The sequence below is a fragment of the Grampus griseus genome, assembly GCF_964374135.1.
Source record: "Grampus griseus genome assembly, chromosome: 17".
Taxonomy (NCBI): domain Eukaryota; kingdom Metazoa; phylum Chordata; class Mammalia; order Artiodactyla; family Delphinidae; genus Grampus; species Grampus griseus.
Genome location: NC_139011.1, coordinates 67,071,394 through 67,090,020, shown reverse-complemented (window position 1 = coordinate 67,090,020; position 18,627 = coordinate 67,071,394). Strand labels below are relative to the sequence as shown.

General features: G+C 41.5%; 1 protein-coding gene across 5 annotated transcripts in view; it reads left to right on the top strand.

Moving 5' to 3' along the window:
• Positions 1 to 18,627, top strand: part of SULF1 (sulfatase 1) — a 144,379-nt gene that overhangs the window by 51,447 nt on the left and 74,305 nt on the right. For 4 of the 5 annotated variants that reach the window (XM_082674905.1, XM_082674907.1, XM_082674911.1 and 1 more), the window contains exons 3-5: positions 7,472 to 7,736; positions 9,633 to 9,705; positions 10,013 to 10,242. In XM_082674905.1, coding sequence (XP_082531031.1) covers positions 10,071 to 10,242 — 172 coding nt within the window. In that variant the 5' untranslated portion in view covers positions 7,472 to 7,736; positions 9,633 to 9,705; positions 10,013 to 10,070. The remainder of the gene's footprint in view (positions 1 to 7,471; positions 7,737 to 9,632; positions 9,706 to 10,012; positions 10,243 to 18,627) is intronic. The other variant, XM_082674906.1, reaches the window with a different exon arrangement.

Here is an 18,627-nt window from a genome sequence, read left to right as displayed (position 1 = left end):
TGGAGGTCTTGGTAAGCTTCATAGGCAGTCAGACTTACCTAATAATCCAGTTCTACTAATGACGGCAACTGGTATTTTGAAGCTATCATGCCGTTATATGACACATTTTGATAATGTTTCACCAGAGCGAGCCAAAAGAGTGATATACTGGAGATTCACAACTTTATAAGGAATTGTCTAAACAATCTAAGCTCCTCACTCTTTAGAGTTACAAATACATGCTGTGCTTTGCTAATCTGTCCATCAGTGAAAACTGTTTTAGCTTCTCCTCCACTTTTATTTGCAAATTCTGTACACTGATACAAGCCCAGTTCAGCTAACAGGGGAGCCTTCTTTATTTTTTTCCTTAATTAAGTAAACATCATGTACCTTTGTATGGGTAATGTTTTAGTAAGCTTACAAATAAAATCAAAAATTGCTTTCTTCTTGAAGACTCAGGTATTAAAATCAGCCCAACTGTGTTGCATTATAATCTCTAATATCACATCAGATTTTAATAAGCCTCTTTTTTTACAGCACACATGTGCTTAAGACTTCATGGAAACCAAATCTGTGGAGAGAAGGGATTACTTTAGATTACTTTGAAATGGCCTCTGGTGACCAGCTTTCGTGAATGGCTGGTTTTACTTGTGGGACACATCATCTGGTTTAATTATATTAGCTCCTTTGTGTGACAAGTGCCGGTCTTGTGTGTGCTGAGAAGTGAAGGTTTCAAACAAAGTTGAGGAGTTAGAAAATAAATTCTGGACATGGAGCACCATTGGGTGTTTGTAGTATAGATGGTTAGATGAGATTTAAGGACTTGGCCAGCTGTAAACATCTATTTATAAAGATACTCTAGTGACAATAAACATACATTTGCCCCAAATGTCCATAGACATAGATTATAATCTGAGCCTTTTCAGGAAGATTATTTTACAGATATGACAGATAATTGTTTATGGTGATAATATAGCTCTTAAAATTTTCCTTCTATAAATTCTTCGGCTTAAAACTTCATAAACTTCACTCTTTTGTAAGAGTAGAGTAAAATTTGAGTTTTCGTTAGCTAAAATATTTCCCAGCTTCTGTCCAGACAAAAAGCTAAGACAGAAGTCATATTTTAAGTTTCAAGTTACTACAGGCCTTTTATGCAAGTACTGTGATTTGAATCAGTGAATTTATGGTTTTAAAAATGTCCTACTGTGTCTCTTCAGGTGCTATTCACCTGAAGACTGTGATAAATATCCCTGTGTCCAAATACTGTTTTGAGGGTAAACTGATGAATTTGATTGGACAAGAATGTCATAAATCAGGTGGATGTCAATAAAAATGGGTAGACAATTTATCTTTGCTGTATGCTTTGTGGCTAAAATTAGTAAATTAATTTTCCTAGAGAGGCAAGGTAGCTACTCAGGTTGTTCTACTATAATGATATTTTCCACGATTGCAGGCCTGAATTTCACTTGAAAGTTAAGTAGAGTTGCGCTTTTTTTTTTTGGCGGTACGCGGGCCTCTCACCGCTGTGGCCTCTCCCGTTGCGGAGCACAGGCTCCGGACGCGCAGGCTCAGCGGCCATGGCTCACGGGCCCAGCCACTCCACGGCATGTGGGATCTTCCCGGACCGGGGCACGAACCCGCGTCCCCTGCATCGGCAGGCGGACTGTCAACCACTGCGCCACCAGGGAAACCCTAGAGTTGCTTTTTTTACTTGATAAATGTGCAGCTATGCTTGGTAATCACTGGGAGTTAAGTATACAGCTGAAGGAAAGGTGACAATCTGAAGACAGTAGATGGATTTAGGTACATATAAAGCACATGTTGAAGATGATTTTGTCATTAAAAGGCTTGGAATGATATATTTAGCCAATAACACAAAAAAACCTCAAACCAGCATTTCCCAATACAACTTGTGAAGGAAGTATTTTTGAAATAATACATGAACTAATCTGAATTTTAGGGTTTCCTTGAAAATGGGTCTCTGAGCAAAGGAGTTGACTTAAATATGGATGTTTGATTTTCTTTAAAGGTTCTCCTGTCAATAATACATTTTGGAAGAAAAAAATTGAAAAACAGAGCTATTCCCCATAATTTGTCCCTAAATCTTGAGCTAAGAACTAGAATTTGTTGTCTTTTGAAATGCACATTTGTTTTTCACACTCTGTGTTCCCAGACCTCCCTTTCTTGGTCGTGACTCCGTGTGAGGCCAGCAGGATCCCTCAGAAGGAACTTGTGTCTCCATTCTTCTGTATTTAAACCCTTAGAAAATGTTAAAGAGCATTATATTGGTAGCAAGCTTTATAGTGTAGAAAGTAAGCCAGTGGGAACTCTCTTTCCTGTGGCTTAATTTTTAAAGCTAAGTCAGGTGTTCTTCTTTCCTCACATAGATGTTATCTACAAGAAAATATTTTGAGAAGTGCTTTTGAAATCAAAATGTAGCACCTACCTGTATTTTTTAAAATATTTTCTTCAACTTAAATGTATCACAAGAACTGTGGAACTTTAAAATAAATTCATACTGTGACAGATTATGTACATCAGGGAAACAAACTAAAATGAAACATGTCCCCCAAATTCCCAAAGCTGTTAAAAGGTGCATTTTTTGTACCTAGGAATGGTAGAACTTTAAGCTACGAAGATTATGTTTCTTCATTACTTAAGCATGTATCTGCATGTATGAATATATTTATACATGTATCTTAAGTATGTGCATGTGCGTGCATGCACATGTGCGTGTGCAGGCATCTAGGGAGAAAAAAAGATAAATACGTAGGGTACTGATGAAACTTGATGCTTGTGGTAGACAGTAGTGTTCAGCACGCTTCAGCTGTACCATCAATTTCCAGCCCTCTTGCAGTTGGATGGGGTCATGTGACTAGTTACAGCCAATGAAATATTAGAAGTGATCTGAGTCACTTCCAGGTTGAAGCCATGAAAAGTTCTCCTGCAAGATTCTTCCGTTTTTTTCTTCCTCTGCTTCTTGGTCCAGCTATTGCAGCAACACATCAACTGTGCTCCCATCAGCCCACATCCATGCATGACCGGTCAGAGCAAAGCTCCTGTCACTCTGTGTGTGACTTGTAGTGTGTGTTAAGTCATTGATATTTGGGGTTTTCTTCTTGTTGTTATTGCAACAAACTATATCTGCAATATGCAATACCTCCAGATACTTCAATACAGATAAGCTATAAATATATGAAACCAAAGGCAAATTTAATGTAATAAATCATATACCATGAGGAGTAGCTAAGATGCCTAAGACCACATTTGGGGTTCTTTTTATCAATATGCTATCCTTGCACTAGACCCAAACTGAAGTTTCCAATGCCCCGCTTTTTAAAGTTCAACAGTCTTCTTGTTCTCATTATCTTGGAGCTCATTGCCACCATCAAAGCTTGCGACCATTATCAGACCCTTTGGACACTCTGTAGCATCTGCTCCAGGAATATCAGGTCCTTCTGGGGGTTTTTTTCATAATTTTTAGGTCACTTTGGTTTTCTTTGTTTTGCTAATTTCAATTTGAAAGAAGCTGGACAAATCTCTGTCTTGGACCCTTTGCATTCTCCAAAATGCTCTTGGTGAGCTTGTCGTTATGTGGTTTTATTTCCTACCTTTGTGGGTTAACTCTCAAAAGTACATTTCTTGCTGTAACCTCTCACTTCATTCTTATCACTGCTTACGTCTTTCTGTCTATTCTGTTCCTCCATGAGAAAACAGAGGGAAAGCCTAGGAAATTTACTTATTTCTATTTTTATCATGCAAAGATCATGGGAAAAAAATCCAACTTAAACATAAAAAAAAATAAAATCTGTCCCTCTCCCTCATCGTACCCCGGGGTAACCAACGCTAACCATTTTGTGAATAGATGACTTTTCAAGGTTCCTTCCAATGTCAGGATTTACAGTGTTGGGGGGAGAAAACAGAAAGGGAAAAAAGGGAAGAAAAGTAAACATTGTTCAAGGAGGATCTCATCACTTAGCCAAGGATTTCCCCAAAGGTGCTCCAGGTCAGAGATGCACACTTTTCAGCTGTCGTTGCTGATTGGAAGAGATTTATTATTCGAGGCGTATAAAAATGTTACCGCGCCAGAAGGAGACTGTTGTCTATCTTCTTGCTTGGAGTTGTAATGAATTAGATCGGGAAGCGGGCTTTCTTGGGATTAACAGTAGATGAACTTTGCCCGCTATGGGGTTTTTAAAAGAAAAAATTAGCTCCTTCATGGTTTCACATGTATCATAAAGAAGCTAGCACATCCTGAAGGCTTCCTCCAAAAAAAAAAACGTGATATATGGCAAACTTGAAAGTCAAAATTAAAGGAAGAGGGCCATGTAAACTGACCCTCGGAAATGTGGGAACTATGTCGATTGGCATTGTGGGGGGTGGGATGGGGGAGGGTAGATACCGCCTTCTTGCTGGTATAATCCTATTTTGCTTCACTCTAACGATAAACTAAGTGTGTTCTGGTTAAATTCAGCTTTGAATAATTCCATGCTGCTGGCCTAATCTCCCCCACTGCTGTGACTGGTTATGGTGTCCTTTTTTTTTCTCTGTCTTCACTCTGGAGTGGCATTGCTTTGTACTAGAAACAGTTCCATTGCCCCATCCCTGAGAGGTTGATTTCCGTGCTGAGTGGGTTGTTCTGGGCCTGTCTCTCACATACTTTAGATGTGTGGGCATTTATTTATAAAGTTCTGTGTTATCCTCAGATTAAAACACACACACACACACACACACACACACACACAGAACGTCATCACAGCATGTCATCACTCATTAGATTTGCAGGCATTTAGAACTTCGGACAGTTTCAAGGCTTTAAGGGGGAAAAAAATGAATTACGTTTGTGACTAGGGCCAAATCTGTAGCCTTAGAGGTGAAAGGCCGGGCTTGACTATGGAACCAGATATACTCTAGGCCAGTAATTCTCAAATTCTTTGGGCTTGGAATCCCTTTATATTATTGAAATTGTGTTTTTATCCTTTTATATTATTAAGCTTGTGTTTATGGGGATTTTAGCTATTGATACTTAGAAATTCAAACTGAGAATTTTTAAAAGTATTAATTAGGGGCTTTCCTGGTGGCACAGTGGTTAGGAATCCGCCTGCCAAGGCAGGGGACGTGGGTTCGAGCCCTGGTCTGGGAGGATCCCACATGCCGCAGAGCACCTAAGCCCGTGTGCCACAACTACTGAGCCTGCACTCTAGAGCCTGTGAGACCCAACGCAGCCAAAAATAAATAAATAAATAAAATAAATTTGTAATGATAATTAAAAAAAGAAAGCCATTGTTTAAAAAAAAGTATTAAGAAACAATAAATCCATATGTTAAATGATATATACTATTTTATGAAAAATAACTATATTTTCCAAACCAAAAAAATATTGGTGAATAAAGTGGCATGTTTTACATTTTTGCAAATCTAATATTTATCTGAATAAAAGAGAACTGGATTCTTATATCTGCTTCTGCATTCAATCTGTTGACATATATTGTTTTGGTTGAGATATAGGAATAAAGTTCAGCCTCACATGGATAAATAGTTGGAAAAGAAGTATTTCAACAGCTTTTTTCAGATACTTGTAGATCTTCTTTGATACTATACCAAAACTTGACACGTGGTGATTCCTAAAGGTTAGGTGTAGTAAGAAATCTGAAACCATATCAATGAGCTTTTCCTACTCTGTTACATTAAAATCCAGTGGTCATCTTGCACTTTGAATGAATTTTTTTTACACATGTATGATTTTGTAACATTGTATTTGGTCATTTGGGAAACATTGGTTCATTGAATTATGCAAATAGTCGAAGTGTTGACACATTTCATTTTACAGTACCATAAAATGACATTCGTTAATACCAACATCAGTGTCATCAGGAAGGTTTTACATATTGGAAAGCTGCTAAGCTCACAGTGGCAGATACAAGTTTTCCAAAGTTCTGCTTTTGACTTGAAAGCTAGAATTCTGTCATTGGCAACAAACACGACAAATACCGTCAGTTGCTTTCCTTGAAATGACAGTCTGATTTCATTCACGACTTGAGAAAATGTCTGCCAAAAATCCAAGTCCAAGTAATTCTTTCAACTAAAAATAGCGTTCGAGCAAAAACAGAGAAAAAGGATGTGTCTAGTTCACCTGGCAACTCAGTCCCACGAGTGCTTTCCCTCAACGAGCATCACACCTCCATAGGCTGCAAAGGGTTTTATGTGTCCCTTCTCTCTCATAAAACGGAAAACTTAAAAGAAAAGATGTGCATTCAAGGGTCAAGGTTTAATCAAATTAATCATTTTACTGTTTCATCTTGAGTGAAACTGTTCTGTTTTTTTTTTAACTGTGTGTGATGCTCCCTTCATTCATACAAAAGCAGCTGTACCCACCATTGCTCTTAGATCATCAGTGCAAATGTCAACGAAGTGAAAAAGGGAAATAAAGTGTCAGTATTCTTCAAAATCATTCTGGTCTTGTGGACTCCACCCACAAGGATCTCAGGGTCCCCCCAAAGTCCCAGATTACACTTTGACAACCACAGTGGTGGACAAGCATATGGCCACCATCCCCTTTACCTCGGCACCAGCTGCCCAGACAAAGGGAGGCTTATTGAAGACAGAGACCCCCCCCTTAAACCTACTGGGGCAACGAGGGCTTTGATTTAGTGTGGGGTTTTGCTGGACAAGCATATGTGAACTAGACTTTCTGTCCAGTTGGCTTGAAGGCTTCCCAGTCTTTTCTTTCTTTTATATGTGACTTGAAACTTTTAATGTCACATTTATAGTTGGCTTGACTGCCCCAAACAAAGTGTTGTAAACTTTCCCCACCAATTGGCCATAGCTACAATTGGTGTTTTCACTTTAGAGCTTGAAGAATAGGCATCTTGTGTTCTGGTCCTGATTCGTGAATACAGCAACCGTTCCTCAAGCTCACTTTCCATGTGTGAGAAAAACCTCTTTTGACATTTCTCCCATTTTCAACTATTTCTCAAGACAAGCTGTTAGTCTCTAAGGACACTTGTTGTCTGCCACAAAGTATCCAATTCAAACATTGCATCGTTGTCTCCTTTGTTGAGGTCTGCATTTTGTCTGTCAGGTTTTTTTTTCTTCTTTTCCTTCTGGAGCTGGAAACCAGGCAGTGAGACGATGACAGGTTCTAAAAGGTCATATTTGAATAAAGAATTGTCTGTGTGCACTTTTCTTCAGAGTTGTGTGTTTTGTGTGTTTTAGTAAAGGGAGCGCTCCTGCTGGCCAGACCTGTCTGAAAGTTCCATTTTCTTTACCACTCAATTTTTCGGCTTTTACATATGAATCCCCTGAATCGATAATAAATTGTGGCAGAAAAAAATAAACGTAGGTCTCTTCTGCACCTTTAACTGTCCAGAGAGAAAAGTTCCTTTATAGGTAAAACGTGCATCTTCTCTGCTGTCCCTTTTCTTTATTAGGAAATGATTTTCAATGTAGTTTATACAAGGTACCACTAAGGCTAATTTTCTTTTTCCTAAAGGAAGAAGTAAAGTAAATAACGAGAAAGAAAAGAATAACCCAGAACACTGATTGGGTTCCAGGGAATGTTACCAGCATCTTGATAGTCAAGAATTTTCAGTTGCGTGTGTGACTGATTATTCAAACCAAGCGCTGCTGTTCGCTCCATACAGTGAGTCTGACTGTATTTTCTGGGTCACCATTGTCAGCAGAGGTTAGTTTAAACCATAGCGGATGCAAGAAACCCTGCGGACTCTCTCTTCACACAACGTCACCGGCTTTGAGAGGTGGGCAAAGTTTTGCTGCTTCAAGGACCAACACCCCCTAAGAAATTTCTGTATTTAACTCTTAGGTTAACGCACGCTCTGTGGGAGAAGGCCATTGTTTCACTCATTTCTTTTGCTTTCCCATCCTTTCATGCTTGTATCAGTTTTCTCATGATTTAAAACAAATGCCCAGAAACCCAACAGTCAAGGCAGAACAATTGTGGGCTTTCAGCGTTCAGAAGGCACCGCGATCGCTGAAATAACGCCGAGTTATTACCAAACAAAAAACAAAACCACACGCCAAACCATACATATTGACTTTCTCAAGCCACAGGATCAGTCGGAGGTGGCTTGCTTTTTGCTCTGCAGATCACGTGGTCAGGACTGCCTCGCTGCAGATGCTGGATTTTTGTTTTAAAATCTAGTTCTTACTGAGTCCTTCTCTCTCTCTCTCTCCCCCTCCCTTCTTCCCTCCCAAAGAGTAATTACAGGCTGCAAAGTAAAAAGCATTAGAACTGTTTACAAAACAGCTCAAAAAGTTTAAAATAATAGGGGCGTGTGTGTTTGTGTAAAACACAATAATGTGGATGGCAGGGGGAAACGGTACACCGTCTTTCTTCATTCGCTGCCCCACGTCACCCTCCAGAATTTAAGGCGCGGAAGGAAGCGATGGAGTCCCTTTCCTTCTGCTTTGCAGTCCTCACACTTCATCCGTGATGCTTACTTTTCTGATACCCGTTTATTGTTGAACATCAAAATACAGACCCTCAGGTGTGTGGCGACAGAGTGGCTGCTGGAGCGGGCTGCTCTCTGATTAGTTTTAGGGCAGTCAAAATTCCCATACAGATGCTCCCTCATGACATTCAAGAGAAAGATGGTGTTTTTTTGGTTTTTTTAATGAGCCCTTTGCTATCTTTCCGAAGTCCAAGAGACCAGCTTTCAGCAGGTTAGCGTTCTAAAGTGAAAGGGGCATTTTCCAACCCTTTCCAAAGTCTCCTGTGCAGATTTGCAAAGATTTCGCAGTGTTCCCCTCCAGATTTGATTTGATTTGGTTTTTTTTAAGGTGGAAGGGTCGCCTCTAACCTCCAGCCTCAGAGCCCATCAGTCATGTTGCTTTGCAGGTTGAGATCTGCTGCGGCAAAGCCAAACCTCGGTGCTGGCGGCGCTGCACCGGCTCTGAACAGTAGTGAAGCTGGTGCTCACAGTCGGAGGAGGGCTGTGTCCCCTTAGGCGCCGATGCGCTGGGGATGAGGGCTGGGCTGAGGGACCAGCCCAGCCGGGAGGAAGCATCCCTTCCCCCGGTGATTGATGAAGCACAGTTAGGAGCTTTTTGGAGGCTGGGAAAGGTTGTCCTCCCAGCCCCTTACTATGAAGTCTTTGTCAGCAAAAAGAGCTCTCCTGGGCAGTGAGTGACTTCATGCAGATGACATATGACAGCTTTGCGTTTCATTCTGCTTGATAAGTACTCAATATCGTACACAGGTGAGTTAACGCTCCCCAGATGCAAACACTCCAGTGCACTGTGGTTTCACAGGCACTGCTGGTTCTTCCTTATCAGTCATTTGTTTTCTTGGGGATGTTTAAAGTACTATTAAAGTGTGAGCAGGGATGATACCCAGATCACCATATTTATGATTATGAAATGAAGATATTATTCATGTCATTGGTTAGCAGTTCTGAATGTTGTTTCCTTCTGTCTCTCCCTTTTGGAGTACAGATTTTAAAAATTATATCAATATATTTGTATAGATATGATTTATATATTACATTTCTATTTATTATACTTATATATAAATATAATATATAAATCATATCTATACATATATATTTATGCTGTTTCAAGAGACTGTTTCAGACCAAAACTCTGTCAAAATCCTTGACTGACGTTTCCTTTCGTATTTTTTCTCCCCCTTCCAGGACCCCATCTGCAGATGTCCTGAATACCTCTGAGTATAGCAGTTGATTATTCAACCAGGATACCTAATTCAAGGTATTAGCTCTTGTCAGAAAGCTTTTACATCCGAGCTCTGTGTTGGAAATTCTATTTTGGCAATGAATTTTGAAATCGGAAAAGTTGGAATGAGAATAAAGGACAAAAGTGAATTTGCAAAATAATCAAGCACTTAAAAAAACGACCTGATGCCTGGTAGGGTTTGCCGCTTCTGACTCATGGACAGACCTTTCTCTGCCAGTTTTTGTGCCAGTTCTCGCTGAGTTGTAGTCCTTTTTCTGCAACTGTGTCTGGGGTTTGGATTTCATTTTCGTCTCTCGCTCTCCCTTTCTCTCTGACTGCCCAGAGCTGCAGGAACCAGAAGACAGACATTTTGTCAGTTTTGCGACATTGGACAAAGCACAATGAAGTATTCTTGCTGTGCTCTGGTTTTGGCTGTGCTGGGCACACAGCTACTGGGGAGCCTCGGTTCAACCATCAGATCCCCGAGGTTCAGAGGCCGGATACAGCAGGAGCGGAAAAACATCCGACCCAACATCATTCTCGTGCTCACTGATGATCAAGACGTGGAGTTGGGTGAGCACTGGGTTTGTCGCTTGTTGGTCTCTTTCGCTCAAATGATTTGCTGGCTTGCATTATCAGTAAGAGTCAGTTAACTTTTGGGGGTTTGACACATAATGGTAGTACCTGAACCAACGCCCTAGGTTATAAAATGTACTCGTATTAAATGAGAAAGCATTTGGTTTGTGTTTCAACTTGACTCTTCTGATCTTAAGGTTTTGAAGCTGGATGTGGGCTGGGAGGATGGGAAGATGGCAGGCGAGAGGAAGCACGAAACTGTAGAAGTCAAGGGTTGGATCGTGCGCCTTGGAAAACTCTTGGTCCAGAACTTTTCAAAATATTTGGGCAAATTTGTTTCAAAGAGTATGAGATTATGACTGTAATTCTCTGCCCCGCATATGAGCATAGGTGGATACAAAAAGAACTTGTCGGGGCTTCCCTGGTGGCGCAGTGGTTGAGAGTCCGCCTGCCGATGCAGGGGACACGGGTTCGTGCCCCAGTCCGGGAAAATCCCACATGCCGCAGAGCGGCTGGGCCCGTGAACCATGGCCGCTGAGCCTGCGCGTCCGAAGCCTTAAAAAAAAAAAAAAACTTATCGATGGTCATTATTATTAAGGTGATTCCTTTATTCACAGCTTGTGATTGTTAGGGAATTGAAAGTTACAGTATTCTGCACATCCTCCCAGTAGTAATTCACTGCTACCACCCTAGACAGGATGCTTTTCGGAAGAATTCGCTCACCTGGGTTAATTCTAGAGCACTTAGAAAGCCTGCCAACATCTGGTGTTGCAGCTGAGCTTCTGTATCACCTGATTTGCTTTCTCACCTTCTCACTTTCTTTAATGGCCCAGCCCTATGGTCTTGCCCATAAGCTTAGGGTCAAGTTCTTCTAGGGTACCTAGGACAAATGAAAAGCTTGCCCTTACAGGTTGTCACCACCACTCATTTCCATTCCTGGATGCAATTCCTTGCTCTCAGGAAATCGCTCAGCTAGGCTTATCCATCATGCTGAACTTGACCGTCGCTAGTAGCTTTTAGACTTCCTGCTAGCAGAGCACCCTGGGCTTCTTTCCAGAGCTCCTCTGGCTAGGGTCTTTGAGGATAAACCCCTCCAGGCTGGAATTTGATCCACGGGGATAGGGACTTTGATTTCCAACTGGAAACCAAACCCTGGAATCCCAAAAAGTCAACTCTTTGGGTTCAGCTGGAAACAAAGGCACTAAAAGCCAGCAGAGGTAATGATTATTGGAGGTGACTTGCAGAGTCTGTTGTCTCTCACTTAACTGCTTATTTTTAAATTTTTATTATTTGGTTACGCCGGGTCTTAGTTTCAGCTGGAGGGCTCCTTAGTTGTGGCACGTGAACTCTTAGTTGCGGCATGCATGTGGGATCTAGTTCCCTGAGCAGGGATTGAACCCTGGCCCCCTGTATTGGGAGTGCAGAGTCTCAACCACTGCGCCACCAGGGAAGTCCCTCTCACTTAATTGCTTAAGCAAGAATTTTCAGGCATCATACCAAAATGAAAAGTCTTGCAGGTATGACTTTAGTATGTATGTGGCTGGTGGTTTAAGTTTTCATTCACCTACAGGGCAAGTAAAGTGAAGACCTTTGAATTCACTTCCCTTAACATCTCTCATATCCATCCTTTTCAATGAAGCCATTCTCTTCTCTCCCAGTTTTTCCCTAACTGGCTGGTCACGTGACCTGTGCCCTCTAGTCTTGGCCTCTCCTACCTATTCTTCATTTCCTGCAAGTATCTGATCAGGTCTCTGCTGCTTAAAACCCTCCACCGGGTTCCTTTACCAAGACGGTGAAGCCCCTCCCCTCTGCAGGCTGATGAGCGCCAGGCATCTGTCCCTACCTATTTCTGTAAGGCTATTTCCCTTTCCCTCACTTTTGCTCTGTGCTCCATGGAAACAACTTACACTTCCCTGAAGTTGTCTGGTGGTTTCCTCTCCCTCACCTATATATCATGCCTTTGTACATTTCATCCCCTCTGCCCTTTCCCCATTATTCCACCTGGCGAAGCCCTACCTATTCTTCGTGACCCAGTCCAGATGCCTTCCCCTCGGGGGGTCTTCCTTTACCAAAACGATCCTGCTGTCCAGCAGGGTGGAGGGAACTTTCCTTTGCACCACCTTGGACCTGCCTCCAGCGTATGACCCTAAATCCACCATGCGCTTCCATACCTGTCTCTTCCACTTAACTGAGAGCAACTAGAGGGCAGGGTAGTGTTCTATTTATGTTGTAGTCCTGATGCTGGGACTGTGCTGGGAATCTAGTAGGTGCTCAGTAAACTGGAAATGGACCCACAGGGGCCTGAAAAGGCTAACACAGTTCCCAGAAATGAATGCAAGTATCCGTCATGATCTACCTCTTCAATATACAACCCTTGTCTTTAAAATAAATTAAGGAATTGTTTGATCAGTGTATTTTTAAGAGTTCAAAATTTCATCCTTATCCTATAGTTAATGAATTCATTCAGTAGATATTTATTAAGCAGTTATTAAACACTGGCTTCTAGTGGAAGCCCATGGATATAATGGTGAAGAGTCGTCGGCCAGGTTCAATCAACCCAGCTCTTTCCTACATGTTTGCCTTGCCTTTACTTCCTTCCTTGATTTCCTACCCAGATACCAGGCTAAGCATTCACTCATTTAATCATCACAGTCGCTCTATGAAGTGGTTACTACTCTCTTCAGTTTATACTTAAGATAAATGAGCCTTAGAGAAGTTGCATAGGCTGTGATGAGCTAGGAAATGGTAAACTCAGGACCTGTATTAGATCTGGGTCTCCACAGCTACACATTTAACCATGATTCCTTCCCTCAACAAATATTTATTGAGCCCTTCCTAAAACAACCTGTAAGTACATGGTCACGCGCTAGGTTCCGAGATAACAGCTAAGATGGGTCTTGTTATCCTACTGGCAGAACAAGTTAATGATGAACCACTGTGAACCATGGATACAAATTTAGAGAAGACTTCTTTTCTCAGCAGAAAAATTCTGTTCTTGGTAGTGGGTACAGTTTGATGGAGACTTTCGCCTGGCCGATTGTAACGCTCTCATAATCTTTCTTGACACTTAACTGCTCTAGACTTTAGTTGGCTTTTGTGTTTTTTTAATCATCTTAACCAATTTTTTTTTCTTTTGGCTGCGTTCCATCTTCGTTGCTGCACGCGGGCTTTCTGTAGTTGTGGCGAGTGGGGGCTACTCTTTGTTACAGTGGGCGGGCTTCTCATTGCGGTGGCTTCTCTTGTTGCGGAGCACGGGCTCTAGGCGCGCGGGCTTCAGTAGTTGCAACACGCAGGCTCAGTAGTTGTGGCACATGGGCTTAGTTGCTCTGCGGCATGTGGGGTCTTCCTGGACCAGGGATCGAACTCGTTTCCTCTGCATCGGCAGCCAGACTCTTAACCACTGCGCCACCAGGGAAGTCCTCCTCTTAACCATTTTCAAGTGTACAATTCAATAGTGTTAAGTACATTCACGTTGTTGTGCAACCAATCTCCAAAACTCTTTTCATTCTATAAAATTAAAACTCTATACCTATTAAACAGTAACTCCCTAAACCCCCAGCCCTTGGCAACCACCATTCTACTTTCTGTCCCTATGAACTTGACTGCTCTGCGTACTTCATATAAGTGGAATCATACAGTATTTGTCTTTTTGTGATTGGCTTATTTCACTTAGCATAATGTCCTTCCTCACTGTTCATCTGTGTTGTAGCATGTCTCAGAATTTCCTTCCTTTTGAAGGTTAAATAATATTCCATTATATGTATATCCACCCTATGTCTATCCATTGATCTCTTGTTAGACATTAGTGTTGCTTCTGCTTTTTGATTATTGTGAATAATGCTACTATGAACATAGGTGCATAAATGTCTCTTTGAGATGCTGCTTTCAATTCTTTGGGGGTACATACCCAGAAATGGAGTTGCTAGATCAATAGGTAATTCTATTTTTAATTTTTTGAGGAACTGCAATACTGTTTTCATAGCGACTGCACCATGGTCCATTCCCACCAACAGTACATAAGGGTTCCAGTTTCTCCACATTCTTGACAATATTTGCTGTTGGCTGGTTTTTTGATAATAGCCATCCTAATGGGTGTGAGATGTTCTCTAATTGTGGTTTTGACATGGTTTGTTTTGGTTTGATTTTTTACTTACATGTGATTATGTTTGCCAAATATTGAATAAATCTTCACCTAAGCAGAACTTTTGCACCTGTAACACTGCAGGCGTTTTGGCTTCTGTGCCTCCAGAAGGGTATAACAGACTGAGAAAAGGCTTAGGAAAACAGCTACAAAAATTGTAATAGAATACTTTTCCTTTTGGAAAAGAATAAAATAATTGTATCTCTTTGTCTGGAAAGACAAAGGCTAAGAAGGATTGTAATCCAAGTATATGCAACAAGCTGGGAAGGAAAGCTCTTATTAAGTAGGACTGGGGCCCCTCCCTCAACTTTGAGGACAAATAAAGTCAACTAGTCCTTTGTGAAAGGAGTGAAACACATGAGGCATTTACTAATAAAAGTGCTAGAACCTCATATGCGGATAACACTTTATCTTTTTCCAAAGAACATTTATTCTCATTATTGCATTTTACTGTCATTCCACCCAAGTTGGGTGGGTAGGACAGAGATCATTATCCCAGGAGGACACTTGATCCATGGAAAGATTAAGTAATTTAACCAGCGGTCCCTGTACTTCTGGATTTGCTTTTTCCACAACTTGAGAAGTGGTTCAGGTTATGCCTCTACCCGTAAATAGTTCAGGTTTTTAGGCGAAGTTAATGGGTGGAGATTTACACCTTTTTTAAAAAAATTGAAGCATAGTTAGTTTACAATATTCTGTTAGTTTCAGCTGTACAGCAAAGTGATTCAGTTATACATACATATATATCTATTTTTTTCAGATTCTTTTCCCTTATAGGTTATTACAAAATATTGAGTATAGTTCCCTGTGCTATACAGTAGGTCCTTGTTAGCTATCTTTTTTTTTTTTTTTTTTTTTTTTTTTTTGCGGTACACGGGCTTCTCACTGTTGTGGGCTCTCCAGTTGCAGAACACAGGCTCCGGACGCGCAGGCTCAGTGGCCACGGCTCACGGGCCCAGCTGCTCTGCGGCACGTGGGATCCTCCCGGACCGGGGCACGAACACATGTCCCCTGCATCAGCAGGTGGACTCTCAACCACTGTGCCACCAGGGAAGCCCCTATCTATTTTATATATAGTAGTGTGTATATGTTAATCCCAAACTCCTAATTTATCCCTCCCCCTCCTTTCCTCTTTGGTAACCATGTTTGTTTTCTATGTCTGTGAGTCCATTTCTGTTTTGTAAATAAGATCATTTGTATCATATTTGAGATTACACGTATAAGTGATATCATGATATTTGTCTTTCTCTGTCTGACTTACTTCACTTAGTATGATAATCTCTAGGTCCATCCATGTTGCTGCAAATGGCATTATTTCATTCTTTCTTATGACTGAGAATATTCCATTGTATATATATGTACCACATCTTCCTTTTTAAAAATAATGTATGATTGATTTTATTTTTTGTTTTTGGCCACGCCACACGGCTCGTGGGATCTTAGTTCCCCAACCAGGGACTGAACCTGCGCCCTTCGCAGTGAAAGCATGGAGTCCTAACCACTGGACTGCCAGGGAATTCCCAGTACCACACCTTCTTAATTCAGTTGTCTGTTGATGGGCACTTAGGTTGCTTCCATGTCTTGGCTATTGTAAGTAATGCTGCTATGAACATTGGGGTACATGTATATTTTCGAATTATGGGGTTTTTTTAAGCTAGAAAAACACAAATGGACATGATTAACATGAAGTTTGGGATGATGGCTACCATCTGGGGAAGGAGTGGTAACCAAGTACATCAGCAGTATTCATATTTCATTTTAAAATTGAAAATATGTATCTGAAGAAACTGTGATCAAATGCTAAGCTTTGACAAAGCTAGGAGACATGTCATTTATTCTGTTTTTCCCTGCACTTGAAAATATTTTACAAATCAAAAAGAAGAAAATCAGAAATGCTCGTGGGACTCCCCTAACTTTCTGAGACTAGAGTCAAAGAGATTAGGCTCTAAATCTTTCCCAAATGGTCCCTGGGTGCCACTCTGAGAAACAAAATAATGAGCTGATTAGAACATTGATCTGGTTCAATGTGGCATTTCTTAAATTCTTAGGAAATTGGACTGGTGCTAACATCTCAGTAACGCTGACCCAATGCTTCTCTTAGATCATAAGGAGAATTAAGAAATCTTAAATGCATGGAAACACTTTGTCTAAAGCAGAGGTCACAAATGGGATCTACAGTCCAGAGCTAGCCCACAGATGTGTTTTGCTTGACCAGCACACTTTTTAAAACCAAGGCAACATTTTAAAAGATCAGGTGATTTGACATGAAAAGAAAAGAAATCCAGATTCCGACTTTTCTTGAAAGTTCAGAAGAATGAGGGCTTACATTCCCATGAGGCAGCCATCAGTTAAATGCTTGAAGGGGAGTCAAAGCTGCCCCCATTAGGTGGGGCGTGTCCTCCCGAGACCCTCACGGTCCCCACCACTCTCCACTGCTCCCCAACACTTAGGCCAAGGATCACTTGTTATTTGCCATCATGCCCATCCTGCCGATTTTCTTATAGTCAGGGGAAGGTTCTGTATACTCACATCTCTATCAAACGTAGAAAACTGGAAAGACGAAAGCTCTGTGATTTTTCTTGTACCTGCCTACCTTCTCTGTCTAGCCTGTAGGCGTTTTTACTTCCATTCCCCTAAAAAACTAGTCCCCACTTTTAATGGCCTTTAGCTCTTTAGGGGAAAAAATAATGAGTCCTAGTGACCTAGAAACATGCCAGACAGATTTATTATCTGCTTCTTGGTCCCTTCTTCCCCCAACTTGTTTTCCCTCCTCTGATTTTAGCTGAAACATCTGTTTTTTCTTTCCTACCAACTTCACAGTTTTGGTAGAAAAAGGTATACTGTGTGATCATGTTATCTTTCTAATGCTTTCAGAATTAAAATTTTCAATAGACCAATAAGGCCATTTTTAATATGGGAACTATCACTGTTTAAGGTTCCACACTTAACTGTTGGCATAGGAAAATAGCAGGGGTGTGCTTCAGCACAGGTCATTTATATATTTAAATCAGTAACCTTACCCCATCATAAAACACTGGCGTCCAGAAACAACCCTGCACATTTAATGAGTTGTGTTTGCTTGTCGTTATCATTCATCAAACCATGAATTGTTGCGATTCACACGGAGGTGTGTCGCTCTGTGAAGCCAGGTGTGTGTGAATGCCGCATATCTGGGACTTCCTTAAAAGATGATGATGACAAAATTTATTATTGAATTTCTGGTTTTGTGAGTTTTTCTGGACATGATGAACAGCCTCGATGAAAATGTTAATGCTTGATAGTATGAAATATTGAATAATCAAATGCTAAGATATTTGAATCAGGAAAGGCAAAGCTTTGTTGTAAAGTTTAACATGTACGTGAAGTAATCCAGGCTCTCTGTGTGATTTTGGTAAAGTCATTCCGGTTAGTGGGACATTTTCTCCCTCGTGACCTTTTTCCACACATGTGATTTGGGAATACATGAGCTGAAGCCTGTAGAATGATTTAAATCTACTCCCAGGAACCTGGCACATACCCCCTCAAAGGACCATTCGTGGAACCTTGATTTTTAACTCCACCAGAATTGCAAACCTGGCGGATCTTGCAGGATTCCCAAAGAGTGCCACTTCTCCTGACACCGAGCAGTGTCTCGGTCACCGCTGAGCTGTCCGAGCATCCCCACCCCTGCAAGAGCGAATGGCAGAAGTCCCCAGTTCCAGCCTGGAGCTCTGGTGCTGGGACAGCTTTTCTTGGCAGCCCCAAGATTCAGCTGTGGCCTGGACCTTCCCTGTCCTCAAGCCAGCCCAGTCAGCAGTGCCCCCGTGCCAGCTACTGGACTTAATTACGGTCACTTCATAACATCTCTGTCAGGCTTCCACCTCCCAGGACAATTTTAAATGATAATGAAGTCAGGCTTCTTGCTTAAGAGGGGCATGGGGAACAGTGTGTGATGGGTGGAGGGGAACTGATGTCTCTAAGCCAGCATTAACATTTTATGTCTTGAAGCGTCGACAAAGCAGTTGACCTCTGTCTCAGTCCGTGACGACTGCTCTAACCAAATACCATAGACTGGGTGGCTTAGTGACTTCTAAACAACAGATGTTTATCAGGTAATTACTTCTCACAGCTCGGGAGGCTGAAAACTCCAAGATCGAGGCTCCAGGAGATTCGGTGTGTGGTGAGGACCCACTTCCTGGTTCACAGGTGGCTGTCTTGTCACTGTGTCCTCACATGGAGAAAGGGGCAAGGGAACCCTCTGT